Here is a 14,357-nt window from a genome sequence, read left to right on the forward strand (position 1 = left end):
ACCCTATTCAAGATGTCAATTCCGAGAACTGAGAAGTGCTTTCTCTCTCTTTTTTCTTACAGTGACAGCACAAAAGCAAACAAAACTCCTTCATCTCCACCTGATGGGACTCCCATCACCAGCCCTGAAATCAAGGCCGTCAACCATGAACCAGAACCATCCACTCTGGAAGCTCCTGGAGGAGGTATCCCCAAGTCTCCTTCTCAGGTAGTGAGAGCTGCTGTTGTGTTTTCCTTGGGAATGTACACATTTCTACTACATTTTCCATATTTTTGTTACAGCAAACAGTTCGATTTTATCTGTAGCTCAATTACTTTTTTTTCCAGTTCAGGTTCTCTAATAGTTATAGACAAACTGTGTTATTTCACTTTCTCTCTAAAGCTGCCATTTCTTAATCCAGTGTTCTACTTGGAAACAAGCTAGTTTGTATTATGTAACTGATGTAATGCATAATTGTTCATAAGAGCAAGAAAGGACCTGGTTAAATAAGATGCCTTGGCATGTGTAACCTCTGAGTAAAGTAGTCAACTGCAACACCAGTGGGATAGTAGAATGGAAATATTTTGGGTGAAACTTCCTGAATCATTGTCACAGACATTGATAATAAACTGGAGGTTAATCCTAGACCTCTGAAGATTACTCTGAAGAGGTTTTCCAATAGTCTTCACTTTGTAAATTGTTTAATGGCTTTCTTAAAGGAAAAGCACTACCAACTACATTCTCTGTTTGGAAATGACATCAAATATACATGATTTCTCATGCAAACGATGGCATTATGTGCGTGCAAGCCGCATCACTTGCATGATGACATCATCATACTTGGATTTTCATTTGACTCCCTACTTGCCCTCCTCTGCAGATGCCCATGTATACTTCATCATTTCATTAAAAAATGAACATTTTATTTTTTTCCTAAATATATGTCAGTGTGACTTTAATCTGACTTTATCCAAGTTCACTTTAGCTTCACAAAAGTAGCTTTGTTCTAATTTTTCAGCACCAAACAATCTTTTGAGAACTATCTGCTAGTTAAAAATGTAATTGATTTGCCAGCAGATATATTTTTGAAATTTAATTTTATATGAAATAAATTATGAACTCCTAGAATGTTAGGATAGTATTGGATGTAGGTAAATTATCTATATGAAGACATTATAATACAATCACTATTCCTAGATGACCACACATATCATTATATCTCTAGTTTCCAAATTGATTGTAGAAACACCCTGCTTTGACATTTGGTCATTTTTTAAAATGCGGTTGCCCTGTTTTTATAAAACCTTTAATCAAACTTGCAAATGGAATACATTTATCAATCCTATTGGGGAAACTTCTCTGGTCAGTGAAGAGCATTGTTCTTGGGAGAAGGAAAAGCCAAGGTCTTCTCTTAGAGGTACTCTGGGTTCAAAATGAATCTTTAGAGTCAGTTTAGAAGTATGTTAAAACTCAGGAATGAGGGATGTAGTATCTATTTATAATTAGTTGGATAAATGACTCTTTGGATCAACAGTCCAAATTTCCCACTCCATCTATAAATAGAGCAATGGAAATATGCTGTTTTGTGTATTTGACTCCCAGTTGGACTGGATAGTTATTTGGACAAGAATTATCCCCCATGTTCATGCTATTAATTTGCTAATAAGAACAGGAACACAGGGGGGGGGGGGTGTTGCTGTGTAGTAGCAATTTTAGTTAACTAAACATCAAAAGAAGTACATTTTACTTGAGATACATTTTGTTAAATGTTTTGTTTCAGTAAAATAAAACTGATAGAATGCCATGGGGCCGGCCACTGTGTGAGCAGTTTTCATTTAGATAAATTTGCTGAGACAACGCTGGTAGAATACAGTAGTATAACATGTATGTTCATATGTCTGCAGTGTTTTCATCTTTCTCTCTCTGATTTCTAAGACAAGTTCTAACCAATCTTGAAAACTTATTTGGTTGCTTTTAAAATATTTATTTACTTACTTTCATTTTTTTAACTCTAACAGTATTGCTACCGCATTGATTTACTGAAGTTTTAAATAGGTTTCTTGGCTAAACTTGAATTGAAATCACTTTCATAGTTTAGAACAGGGTCAAACTCCTGGTCCACAGGCTGGATGCATCACACGCTGGCCACGCCCACGCCTGATTTACTGAAGGGGAAAAAAGTCACAATACATGACATGATGCCGCTGTGACGTCGCGGAGTTTGACACCTCTGGTTTAGAACATGTTTTGGTGATGTTAAAGTAATAAGCTACCCAATTTGCAAATGAATATCTGAGTTTTAATATGTACTGAAAGCGTATTTAGACATACACAAATACCTTGCACTTAATAACTAGGCTCCTACTTTGGTGTTTTTTTAAATGAGCAAACAATTCCTCTGAGGTGTAAGGTTAGCTTACTTAGGTAAATGTTAAACTCTTGGAGATGTACGCTATTGATTCCACATTTACTATAAGAGCAGCAATCTCTATTGCTTGCCTTTTTTCCTAAATAATTGTGGGATAGTATCTTTTTGGAAAGGTTTCTTGACTCATTGCAGCTTATTTCTATTCCTCCTTCCCATCTGAGTAGAAATAGAAAAGCAGGCTGTAATTGTTGTGGTCCCATTGCAATAAACAGCACCTGTCTTCTAAAATAGTGCAGGTGGTGAGAAGGAAAGATTGTTGTGTGGGAGACACCAGAATGTATAAGGTGTAGACCTCCTCAGATTAATGGCCTTATAGTCAGAAGCCTGCTTAGTGTTCTATACTTTGAGCTGGGCTTGTATATGTTGTAGAATTTTGCTATTTATTCCTCTGCTGAGAAATTATTTTCAGATTTTTCCAAGAATTTGGAGAGAGCTAATAATAAAGGTTTCATTTTTCATAAATTGTAGAAAATGATGAAGTATGTAGTTTGACATTTTTATTGATTTTTTAACCATAGAGAATATCCATTAATAACAAAAATCAGATTCATTATAGTAAGTATCTAGTGTATTCTACTCAACACAACAATGCAGAATACTAATTCATAAGGGAGAATGGATAATTCAGCCAATCTATTTCTATTCTTCCTTACCAATGTTGTAGGTTCTTCCACCTCTGTGTTGTACATATTCACTTCTCAATTTTGACATAGATTAAGAAGAGTCACATAGCCACCATCAGCAAGGCTTCTGTCATACCAACTTCAGCTGTTACTAAAATCACAGTTCTTTCCAGTCATCTTCCACCCATCCTCTCAAAAGGAGAAAAGATATGTGGTGCACAGTGCCCTCAGCTGGCCTTTCTTTTTTAATGCATAATGAAGCTTGTTATTGCTCACCATGCTCCACAACAGGTGAAATCAAAGGCCTTAAATACTGTAAGAGGATTAACTTCACTTTCTTCATAATTGTTGTATGATTAAATCATCAACAAATCATGGTTTCCTTTAGAAAACACAAGGGGTGCTTCTAATTGACCCTTTTAGCATAGTGGTGCAATTTGTACCTGAGATAAATTACTAAATTCAATGTTAGGAGGGGAAAAAAAGAAACCTTGGTATAAGATTTTAAAGGAGTACTTGAAAATTTGAGAGACATTAACAGAATGCTCTCCCTCCTGTGAATAGCATAAAATATTTAAGCATTGCAGATAGTCTCCTCTTTTAAACATCTGTGTACTTGTATGAAATATTTAATTTGGAACAAAAACAATTTTTTCTCTTCCAGTTCTTCTTGCTAGAATACAATATCTGTCACCATAAAAGAATAAAACAGAGCAATTACTGCTCTGTCATTATAAGGATGCATTATTAAAATACAAAATAACATTGCTAGGAGAGAAAACAATGCAAAAGATGAAACAAATAATATTCTCCCAAAAGGCTGGTATGATGTAGACTATGTCCCATTCAGTGGAATATATACAAACCTTACACTTTAGAACAATTGCAAGAACTTTTAATAGTACCAAAACTCTGAGGATAAAATGTAACAATTCGTAATAAGACAGCAGTTTGTAGGGTTTGGTGTGAAAAGCCAAAATCCAAATTAATATGGCAGAGAAATATAACTTTTGAACAGTAAGAACACTCTAAAATGCTATGAAAATCACTTGTAGGATATACATACATACATACATACATACATACATACATACATACATACATACACACACACACACACACACACACACACGCGCGCACACACACACACACAATCTATCTATCTATCTATTCTCTCATGTTACAAGTATTCTCTCCAACTCAACAGAGCAGCCCTGGATTAACCATTAAAGAAGTAACTACATGCTTAAGACCCCAAGGGAAGGGGGGGGCACCACACTCTTTCCCTGCCAACCTTGAGTCATTTTTTTTTTGTAATTATCCTTATCCTCCATTTTGTAAAACTTTAATTTGCATTGTTAAAAAAACATTTTCTTTGGCATGGTGAATGACTAAAGTTTTAAAATTATTTTGAAGGTGTTGTGATTTTATCACATTTGTTTCCTTCCCATGCCTTTGAGGGTAGGAGAGTATTTTGGAGATTAATTGGACTTAACCCTTCCCTGCCACAGAGTAATTGTAGGAAAGTCTCACATGAAACTGGCTATCAAATGTGAATTTCAAAAGGATAATCTTTTATTGAGTCAGTTATTATGCTGCCAAATCTATTATGTAGGTCTAGAAGAAATACTAAACATGGTAATTAGTATGTTTTCACCATCCCATTGATGCTAATTAATGTCAAATTGCTTTAATTTAATTTTTATGTAGGGAGTTTATAGACTCTTATATTCATTTCCGCTTTTTGTAAAGAACTTCAGGTGCACGCTGTAAAGAAAAGCATGCAGCTGTTTTCAGAAAAGGTAACAAAACAGCTGCAGCAGACAATGTGAGTATGTGAATGCCCCCAAAAGACAAATACAATATTGAATCACATCCATGCATGCAAATCTCTGATAAGCATGGAAAGATTGCAAGAGATGAACTGGAAAATGAAAAAAATAGATATAATATTACATTATAAAACAGCTCCATAAAAAAAGGAAACCGATATGATCTCTAAGCTAGCTAATTTAAAATCCTTGTTAACAACTGTTTGCATAGCAGTGGGACCAAGTATAAATGTTGTGACAATGGCAATATAAATATCCAAGAATCCGCTGATGCAGTGCCATTTCATTACAATGAATTTAAGCTGATTTAAACAAAGAATAATAATACTGTAATATCTACCCAGGATGCTCAAATGAAAGCATTTGAAATGCAAACATTGGCAAGCCTGGAGAATAAAGCTTACACAGATAATAAAGTTCTTATGGGATCAGAGAGCCATTTCCGTTTTAAAAAAAAAACTATTACTGTACATTAAATAGGTCATATCCTAAAATGGTCACCTGGAAACTATCAATTGCCAGGTCATGAAAAGGAAGTAGTGCCTAAATATAGATTTAATAGAGGATCTGACCCTACAGCAAGAATACTACTCTTTTGCAATGAACATCTCTGGTCTTGTGAAAGACTGCTTGGCTGGTTTTCAAGACCTTTCTTTTAAGAACTTTGTAACTCTGGCATCATGTTGCTTGCAGATGAGTCGAATAAAAGAAGAATGAGAGTGACAAGAGTTTCAATATACAAATCTCAATGAGATCAGAGGTCAAGTTAGGAATGGATTAGTCATTTTTATTGCCAAACTAGTTCCAAACTATATATACTATTGTATCTTCTTGCAATCCTTTAACCCTATCACAGAAATAAACATGAAGGGATAAACATTAATTAATGTTTGTTTTCTCACTACGATTGCTAACTCAAGTAAATAATTCATGAAAGTACAAGTACCACCCACTTAGGAAAAAAGTTCCTTTATGGGATTCAGCCATGCTACTCTAAAAATAAAAGGACTGTTTATGGCAGCGATGGCGAACCTTTTTTGGCTCCTGTGCAACAAGTGGGGGGAAGTGCAGGGGGGTCGTGAGCGGGCGTGCCGCACCCATAATGCAACGTGCGATGCCCCAGTGCGCATGCGGGCACAACGCACGATCCCTCCCCCATTTTTACATGCTTTTTTCGCCCTCCCCAGGCTCCAGAGGCTTTATAGGAGCCTGGGGAGGGCGACAAGAGCCAAAAGCCATTTTTCGCCCTCCCCAGGCTCCTATAAAGCCTCTGGAGCCTGGGGAGGGCGAAAAATGGCTTTTAAAAAGGGTGAAATCAGCTGGCCAGCGCACGCATGCCACTTGTGGCACGCGTGCCATAGGTTCACCATCACTGGTTTATGGTAAGTGATATTTGACACAGATGAAGCCGCACATGAATTTATTTTCATTGAATGGTGTAGCAGAACAGGATCAGGAAGGAGAGTATGGCAGATGAAATTAAATCAGACCCAGTCCTGTGATATAATGGCAATGTGTACCTTTCTATGGGACATGAAATTCTTTGGGATAGGTTCTTCCCTGAAATTGCAATAGAAAGAGATAGGGTAATGATTTGTAGAGCAAAAGACATAATTAGTAGAGAAGAATCCACAGTTGTGTAAGTTTGAAGGTTTGTCTAAGACTTGAAAGAGAAGATCAGACAAGGGAAATTGTCTCATATGAAATACAGAGAAGCTTCAGCACAGAAGGTAACTCCTTCTTAAGGTTTCCAAGTCCCAAAAACAGTGTCCAAATGCTGCAAAGTTACTGATCCTATTTTTGGAAACAGCAGAAGACCTGAAACTCTTGAGGCAAAATTCCTTAAAGCAGATTTCCATAGTTGATGCTGCATGCATAGTGCATACATACATAGCATTAAAGGGACATGAGTTCTGATCCTTCCAGACTTACAGTAGATGATGGCTAAATAAGAGGGCCTTTACTCCCACAACATATTTCACAAATATCACTTCTGACCATTATTGGAGTGCTTTCCCCATGGGCAGACTTGTATATTATTCTCTCCATATTATTGTAGAGAAAAATACCATAAAATCCCACGAGTTTTAGCCACAGAGTGAATTTAGCCACAGACATTAAAGAAAATAGAAATGGCAAACTATTTATTTATTATTTATTTATGTATTTATTTAGAGCGTTAATTTACGACTGCAAAATGAGGGCTTCAGACTTAACCTCCCCTTTTACCAACACTGACTGGAACTGACCCTGGAGTAAATAGGGGAACTATTGTAACACAATACCTCCTATCCTTAATCCTTTGAGTTCGCCCAGAAGGATAAAATCATGATGGTATTGAAGGTCACTAAGAGATCAAGGAGGGCCAGAATGGATACACTACATCTTAACTTGTTATCCATTTTCTAAAAGACTTCAAAAAGATTCATACAATCGTTGCTAGATAACCCAGGTAGGGTTAGAAATAGAATTGGGTGATGTGATTCCATATGTTTATATCTAAAGAAGTCATGAAATTTTGCTCAATCAGCACTGATTCTTGAAAAATTCTGAAAAACAATCTATTATTTATTTTGGGGGGTTACTATTTGTCTTTCACATTATTTTTTCTTCTCTGCATAGTTGTGTTTTTACTTTTAAGGTTGTGCTTCTATCATAAATAAAATGATTGAATAAATGAAAAATAAAAAAAGAGAATGCAGTCAAATTTAGAACAAGCTTATCAAGTTCTAAGAATTGTCAAAAAGCAAGTGTACAAATTGTGTGAATTGTCCCTTGACCTTTCCCATGACCTAGCACACACCAGTTATAGAAATTTGTCAATGATTAATGGCTTCTTCTTACAAAACAGGGGAGGGTAGATTTGTATGTATATCATTTTGATTGAGAAACATTGTTAGAACAATCAAATTATTTTGAATTTTGAAAATCAACTTACTGCTCTGACATTCTACCTAGAACTGAGATTCATCCCAATGAATTTAGAAACATGAAGAGATCTGAGAAGGAATGTTATAGTACAGAAGAGAAAATCAATATGTAATATTGATTACATATTGATTACATATTACAATCCTATTGGTGTGATGCTGTGTACCTGATGATACCAAAATAAGTCAAAATCCTTGATGTATATATGTTAGGAGAACAGGGATTCTCAGACCAGCTTAATTTCTTCTACTGCTATGTGTGATGTCATGATTCCAAAATAATCAGATCTAATGTCTATTAATTAACATTGAGTAATGTTTAAACTACCCCATTGGCAACATTATTATCACATTATAATAATAATTGTTGAGTTTTACATTATTGGGAGTCTTCTGCATTGGAATCAGTCAAAGCTGGTTAGAAACCCTTTTCTCTATGGAAGTAGATATTTCTGCACACGTAGGCCTGCTAGAATCTCTGGCTTTGTAGAACATTAAAAAAAAGTAATATGCAATTTCCCACCTTGTTGTTTCAGAAAGTTGTACAGACTCTAAATAAGTTTGCATGTCCTATCTTATGCACATTAATTATGTTACGTTTCTCTTCTGCAGAAGGGAAACCTGCCCACGACTGAAGTGTAACTAATGATGCAAAGCTTTTTGGAAGAGTGTGATTGTTTCCTCTTATTGCCATGTGTTTTTGTTCTGACCCTCTTTGTATGTAATACGAGTGGGCAACTGTTTTTACTTTGCTAACCTGGTTCCCTGTCTCTGGTTTTTTGGGTGTCGCTGTTTGTGCCGTGGCCATGTGTTCCCTTGCATGCAGTTGAGGAAAGGCCCTCCTGTGCCACCACCTCCAAAACTCACTCCATCCAAGGAGATGAAGCAGGAGAACATCATCAACCTGTTTGATGACAATTTTGTCCCAGAGATCAGTGTGACAACCCCCTCACAGGTTAGCTTCTCCTTCTTCCCTGCCCTCTCTTGTCCTCTCTTCTATTGTTCCTCCCTCCACCTTTCCACTCTTTTCCTTACTAGAGGTGTCAAGCCAAGAAAACTGTTCAGAGGGTAAGCAGTCAAAGGGATTTGAATTGGGCCAAAGGGATAATGAATTGAAACCCCTAAGCATTGGCGGATTCTTAACTGGAAACACAACAGAGAAGAAAGCATATTATAAACAGAGCACCTGCTTTCTTCCTTGGTATTCTTCACCAGGATTTCTGAACTGAATAGGAGAAGTGTGTGTGTGTGTGTGGGGGGGAGGGCAGGGGGGAAGCTAGTGGAATGCACAAAGCATAGAAAACAAGACAACAGATTTTAAAACCACACTCATGTCAAATGATCCCAGTACTGGAACGGCTCCTTAAACAGAAATTTTCACACAATGGGTTGGAACTCCCAGGCAGTTGTAGACAATCCAAGCTCATTTCTTCTTTTTAATCTGACATGGCTTGTCCAGACAAAGTCAGAACGTTGTCAAAACTCAGTCTGGACTTTGCTCCTTGTTTTGTCTGCATGAATTTGCAGTGGACTGTTGCAAGATGGCGATGGTTGATTTATTAAAATATAATTATTAAAAGTGCTATATTTAATTTTTTTCCCCAATGGAAATCACTATTTTTATTTATGGTGAGCTTTGGTCCATAATGTTTGAGAATACCTGACACCAATGAAGTTCTTGACATTTAAGTCTCTTCTATCCCAAATAATGGAGTTGAATTGTGTGAATTGGAACTCCAAACAGGTGGGGTTACCACCTGTTTGACTTCTTTTAAAAGGCAGTGGCCCTGAGATCATTTTGTGCTGTTATTTTTCTTAGCTAATATATGGGCAGGACTGTGCCTTTTTAAAGGCTTGTGCAAGAATAATCTGAAGTTTTATTGTGTTTTTAACAGCCTTCCTTGTTTATTCAGATCATGGGCTGACTAGTTCTTGGCAATTATTTCCCATCATAAATATCTCTCTCCCAATGGTTTTAGGAGCTTTGGTATTATACTGAGAGAGGTCATTCCCTTGCCCAATGATTTATTTTTACAAATTGCTAACATTCACCAGTCCATCAGAATCTGATGACCTCCCAAACTAATCTCTAAAGAGCAAATTTGCTAAGGGATTTACCTGACCAATAGGTGAACCTCTTTTTGATGACCCAACTTTAGATACTATGATATGAGATTAAAAAAGCAGCCTGACCAGTTTTCTGGCCTCATTCTCACAACTTTTGTCGTCGTCGTCGTCGTCATCATCACCATCATCATCATCATCATCATCATCATCATCATCGTGATAAATGCTCTTTTTAAAAAAAAAATCATAAAAAGCAATCAATGGCACCTCTAGAATGTATGTTTCCTGACTCCATTCTTCCTTCCCTACCTCAGCACGGTGGCCTGCGGCTTTTACCTCTTCCTCCTGTTCGACGACTGAAACTTTGGGAGAAAGGCCTGAATTTGGGAGAAAAGGCAAGTGTAGGCCTCAGGTTGCCAATGTGATGAGACACCCCACAGAGGCAGATGGACACTGCATGTAGTGTTCAATAGCTTGGTGGATCAGAATTTCCTTTTCACTCTGGGATAGAAAATGAGATACAAAATGACCATTAACAAGTTTTCAATCTCTTTTTGGTAAAACTTTAGTCCTCAATTAGTACTAGACAAAGAGTAATTTGAAATCATCCTAACATGTACTAACACTGGCAGTGAGCATTAGATAAGTATCAGAGACCTTTCAAACTCAACTAGGAACCCATAGAAGAAAGGGAAAAAATGACCAGTTCATTCATATGAACATACTTAACATTTGTTTTTCTCTCTACAGTCCGAAGTGTTACACTTGGGATATTGGTTTATTACCTCATTAAATTTACGCCTTGCAGAAGCTTAGAAGATTCTCTTCTCTATCTAAAAACATTCTGAACTGCTATAAGAATAGAAGTTGGCAAAAGTTTTAGATACTCTGTCTTTTTTTTTTCTTGTTGTCCAAATAGCTTTTGAAGTTATGGGGATTTAGAGTGGGGAAAAGATATGAGGGAAAAAAACAAGACGTCTTCTGGGTTATCATTTTTCCTAAAGTATATGCTGATGTACAAAGATTCTAGACCTTAAAAGCTCCGATATATGGTTGGAGTAAACATGTCACATCAAGTGTGGTTCTCAATGACAGACAGAAGACAAATTTATGTCTCTGTATTAAACACACAAGCAAGCGTTGCTATTTTAATTTGAGGTTAAAAAATGAACAACTTTTTTTTGACAGAATTGCTTCCATTCAGGAATTACAGTTGCAAAACTTGTCCACGCTTTAATGTTTGAGAAAGCCGTAGGCCACTGATCAGTCTTTCCATCCTTGTCTGCTCCTATCCTTTCCCTGTAGCATGCCTCATGCATTTTTTATGCCATGTTTTGTATTGTATGTATTTGTGAAAAATCCCTTACATAAACAAAGCATTGTGACTGGGACAGGTTCAGAGTGTAGGATACTTGAACTGGAGACTATCTTTAGAAAACAACTTGAATTTTTAGTGGATACGGGATGGGGAGTGATAGGTATATGGATACGTTTCTATTTTTAGCGGGGTCAATTGTTTAGGAAGATAGAGAAGGAGGTCAAGGAGGAAGACTGTTCAACATCTGGTACAAGTAACAGGTAAGAATCCAGCATGGCTATGACCTCATTTTAAAATTTTATTTCATATACACGAAACTTTAAAAGTGGACCTTATTTCCAGAGAAACTGTTTTCAGGACCATTAAGTGGAAAATACAGGTTAACTACGAATGTTTAATGCTTATATTGTGGAGGTGAAGGAACAGGAAACATCTCAGTTGAATGGATTTCAGTGGGTTTTCTTCTTTTTATAAAGAAAGTAAAAATTAAGAAATTATATAATATGCTATATAATAATCTAGAAATATTAGATTGCTTTAGTTGAAAAATACCAGATATCCATTAACTGATATATTTATATTTTTGGTAGAGATTTGGTATTGACAATTATTTTATATTACCCAGTAGAAATTAGGAAAAGATTTAGTTTTTTAAAATTATATTAAGCAGTATAATGAAAATGTTGTTTGATAGTATCACTTGGCAAGATTATATGATCTGCTTGTTAATAAGAGGATGCTGGTATTTCTGTTTTGCTTGGATGCAATATATCCTGAATGTTTACGGTATTCTATAATTTATTATTATTTCAAAATAAGAGCCCTGTAAGCAAACTGCCTTAATATGGTAGAATGGTTGAGGAATCACTCAGAAACAGATACAGATTTGGCAGGGACCTTGGAAGTCTTCTAGTCCAACCCCCTGCTCAGGCAGGATGCCCTATACCATTTCAGGTAAATACCGTATTTTTCGGAGTATAAGACACACCTTCCTCCCCCCTAAAAGAGCATGGAAATGTTGGTGCGTCTTATACATCAAATACAGCAATTTTTGGCCTCCTGAAGCCCTGCCCCTGCATCCCATTTTTGTGAAAAATGAGCAAAAAATGGGACGTTTTTGCCTTTTCCCGCCCCCCAGAAGCACTCTGCAGGCTTCAGCAGGATGGGGGAAGGGAAAAATGCCCCCATTTTGGTGAAAAACGGGGGCATTTTTGTCTTACCCCAGCCCTGCTGAAGCCTGCAGAGTGCACCTGGGGGCCAGGTAGGACGAAAACTTTTTTTCTTACTTATCTCTTCGAAATGTTGGTGCGTCTTATAGTCTGAAAAATGTGGTGGGTTGCCAGAGATAGGTTTTAAAGAAAGAAAAAGATGGTGGTATAGAAACATTGTGAGATTAAATTAGATGTTTTCACAGAAAGTGCTATCCAATCTTTTTTTTTTTTTAAGATAAGGAGAAAAGTGGTATCAATACAACAGTTGTGCTGGGAATTGTAGGGCCACCATAGGGTTTGGAGCAGTGAAGCCTGAGACAGTCAAAGAGTTCTTGTTTGGGTGTATGGACTTGATCTAATAGACAGCCTAGGACAGTGAACTAACAAATGCAGTGTCTGAGCTTTGTAAAATGCCAATACTTGAATATTATGATCTTACCTTATGCAGAAGTGTTAAGTACATTAGGGACAACCAAGATATATGAATATATATTTAATATATAACATTTTGCACCTTCAGCTTGCAGATAACATCTTCCATATATCATCCATCTTTTTAAACTGTTTAACTGTCTAAAATCACTGATTTTTTTCCCCTTTAATGCTGCCAAGTTTGATGCCCCTGGGTCCTTCCAGGAAGGAGCCAGCCTTTTGGATCTGGATTTTGATCCCATTAAAGCAGATAACAACCTTGTAGGGAAGTCACCCACACCTACTACTCAGGTTGGTTTACCTGTTGTCATTCCTTCACTCCATGACCAGGCAGTAAAGACTTTATGGGTTCTTATGGGGAGAATTGTATGGTATGACAGATGAATTCTTGGTGCAGTGGTGGGATTCAAATAATTTAACAACTGGTTCTCTGCCCTAATGACTAGCTGGGTAGGCGTAACTTGGTGGTCATGTGACTGGGTGGGCGTGGCCAACTCAACATCACTCAGATCGATGGGTGCTTTACCTTAGCTGTTACAATGTAACAAGGGTTAACCGGGGAAGCAGTTTCTGTAAGCAGGACAATAAAGATTAGGCTAGAAACAACACCAGAATGTTTCCTTCCTGCCTTCCTTACAGGATTAGCCCTGTAAAGTGGGGGGGAAAATGAGATTTCTTCCAACCACCAGTTCTCCGAACTGCTTAGAAAGTTAACAACCGCTTCTCCTGAATAGGTGCGAACTGGCTGAATCCTACCACTTTCTTGGTGACTAAATGCATACTTGAGTCTTGCATATGCCTTGTTGATCAGCAGTAATATTTGGTGTTTATTTAATGTATTTAAGAGCTTCACATCCATTATTTCTTATCTTGTATTACAAACAGTGCAAAGGGTTGTAGAGGGGAATAATGGTTTGTCTTTAGCCAAGTTGCAACGTTAAAGATTTGGTTAAGTCTGAAATAGTAATCAGGCATACCTGATAGAGTATTATTAGTTAGATGCCATTGAGAGTTAGATGCTCATGATGATTGCATAGGCAATTACTCTTCATCTTGTATTGTATTTAGTTGTAACTCGGATTTCTTTGAAGGATATTTTTTTGACCCCATCCATCCATCCAATTTATCTGCCATCTTCCTCCTTTTGACTACTGAAATATTTAAAGAACTGAAATTAATTGATCATGGCCCAATAGGTCAATGTCTACTGACCACATAAAATCATTATCTCCAGGAGGATCTGTTCCTAACTTGGTCCTTCAAGTCCACTACTGAAATGGACTATCCAAAACTATAAACCACATTACTTAATTTCAATATATGACATTACTAAATATTTTGTGGCCATTTGGTATGTTTGCACTTTTTATGTTGTTTGAAATAATAAAGATTTAATGCTTGTTTCCCCATTGCTTTTTGCTATGCTTAGCCTTTGTCTTGGGATTTATGGGAGGTAAGATTTCTATTAATACAACTTTCACTGCAAAATTATAATGTAACACTTGGTGTTTGTAAATGTTACTTTGCACCATTATTA

The 14,357-nt window shown here is 36.8% G+C and overlaps 1 protein-coding gene across 8 annotated transcripts in view; it reads left to right on the top strand.

The window, feature by feature from the left end:
* The window catches only part of BIN1 (bridging integrator 1), a 130,152-nt gene that overhangs the window by 102,421 nt on the left and 13,374 nt on the right, over positions 1-14,357 (top strand). For 4 of the 8 annotated variants that reach the window (XM_081937978.1, XM_081937979.1, XM_081937981.1 and 1 more), the window contains 4 exons: positions 63-207; positions 8,619-8,747; positions 13,001-13,111; positions 14,250-14,273. In XM_081937978.1, the coding sequence (XP_081794104.1) occupies positions 63-207; positions 8,619-8,747; positions 13,001-13,111; positions 14,250-14,273 (409 nt within the window). Of the gene's footprint in view, positions 1-62; positions 208-8,618; positions 8,748-10,173; positions 10,255-13,000; positions 13,112-14,249; positions 14,274-14,357 lie in introns of all 8 variants that reach the window. The other 4 variants (XM_081937980.1, XM_081937984.1, XM_081937982.1 and 1 more) reach the window with 3 other exon arrangements.

Source organism: Natrix helvetica, assembly GCF_964273705.1.
Source record: "Natrix helvetica genome assembly, chromosome: 1".
NCBI classification, from domain to species: domain Eukaryota; kingdom Metazoa; phylum Chordata; class Lepidosauria; order Squamata; family Natricidae; genus Natrix; species Natrix helvetica.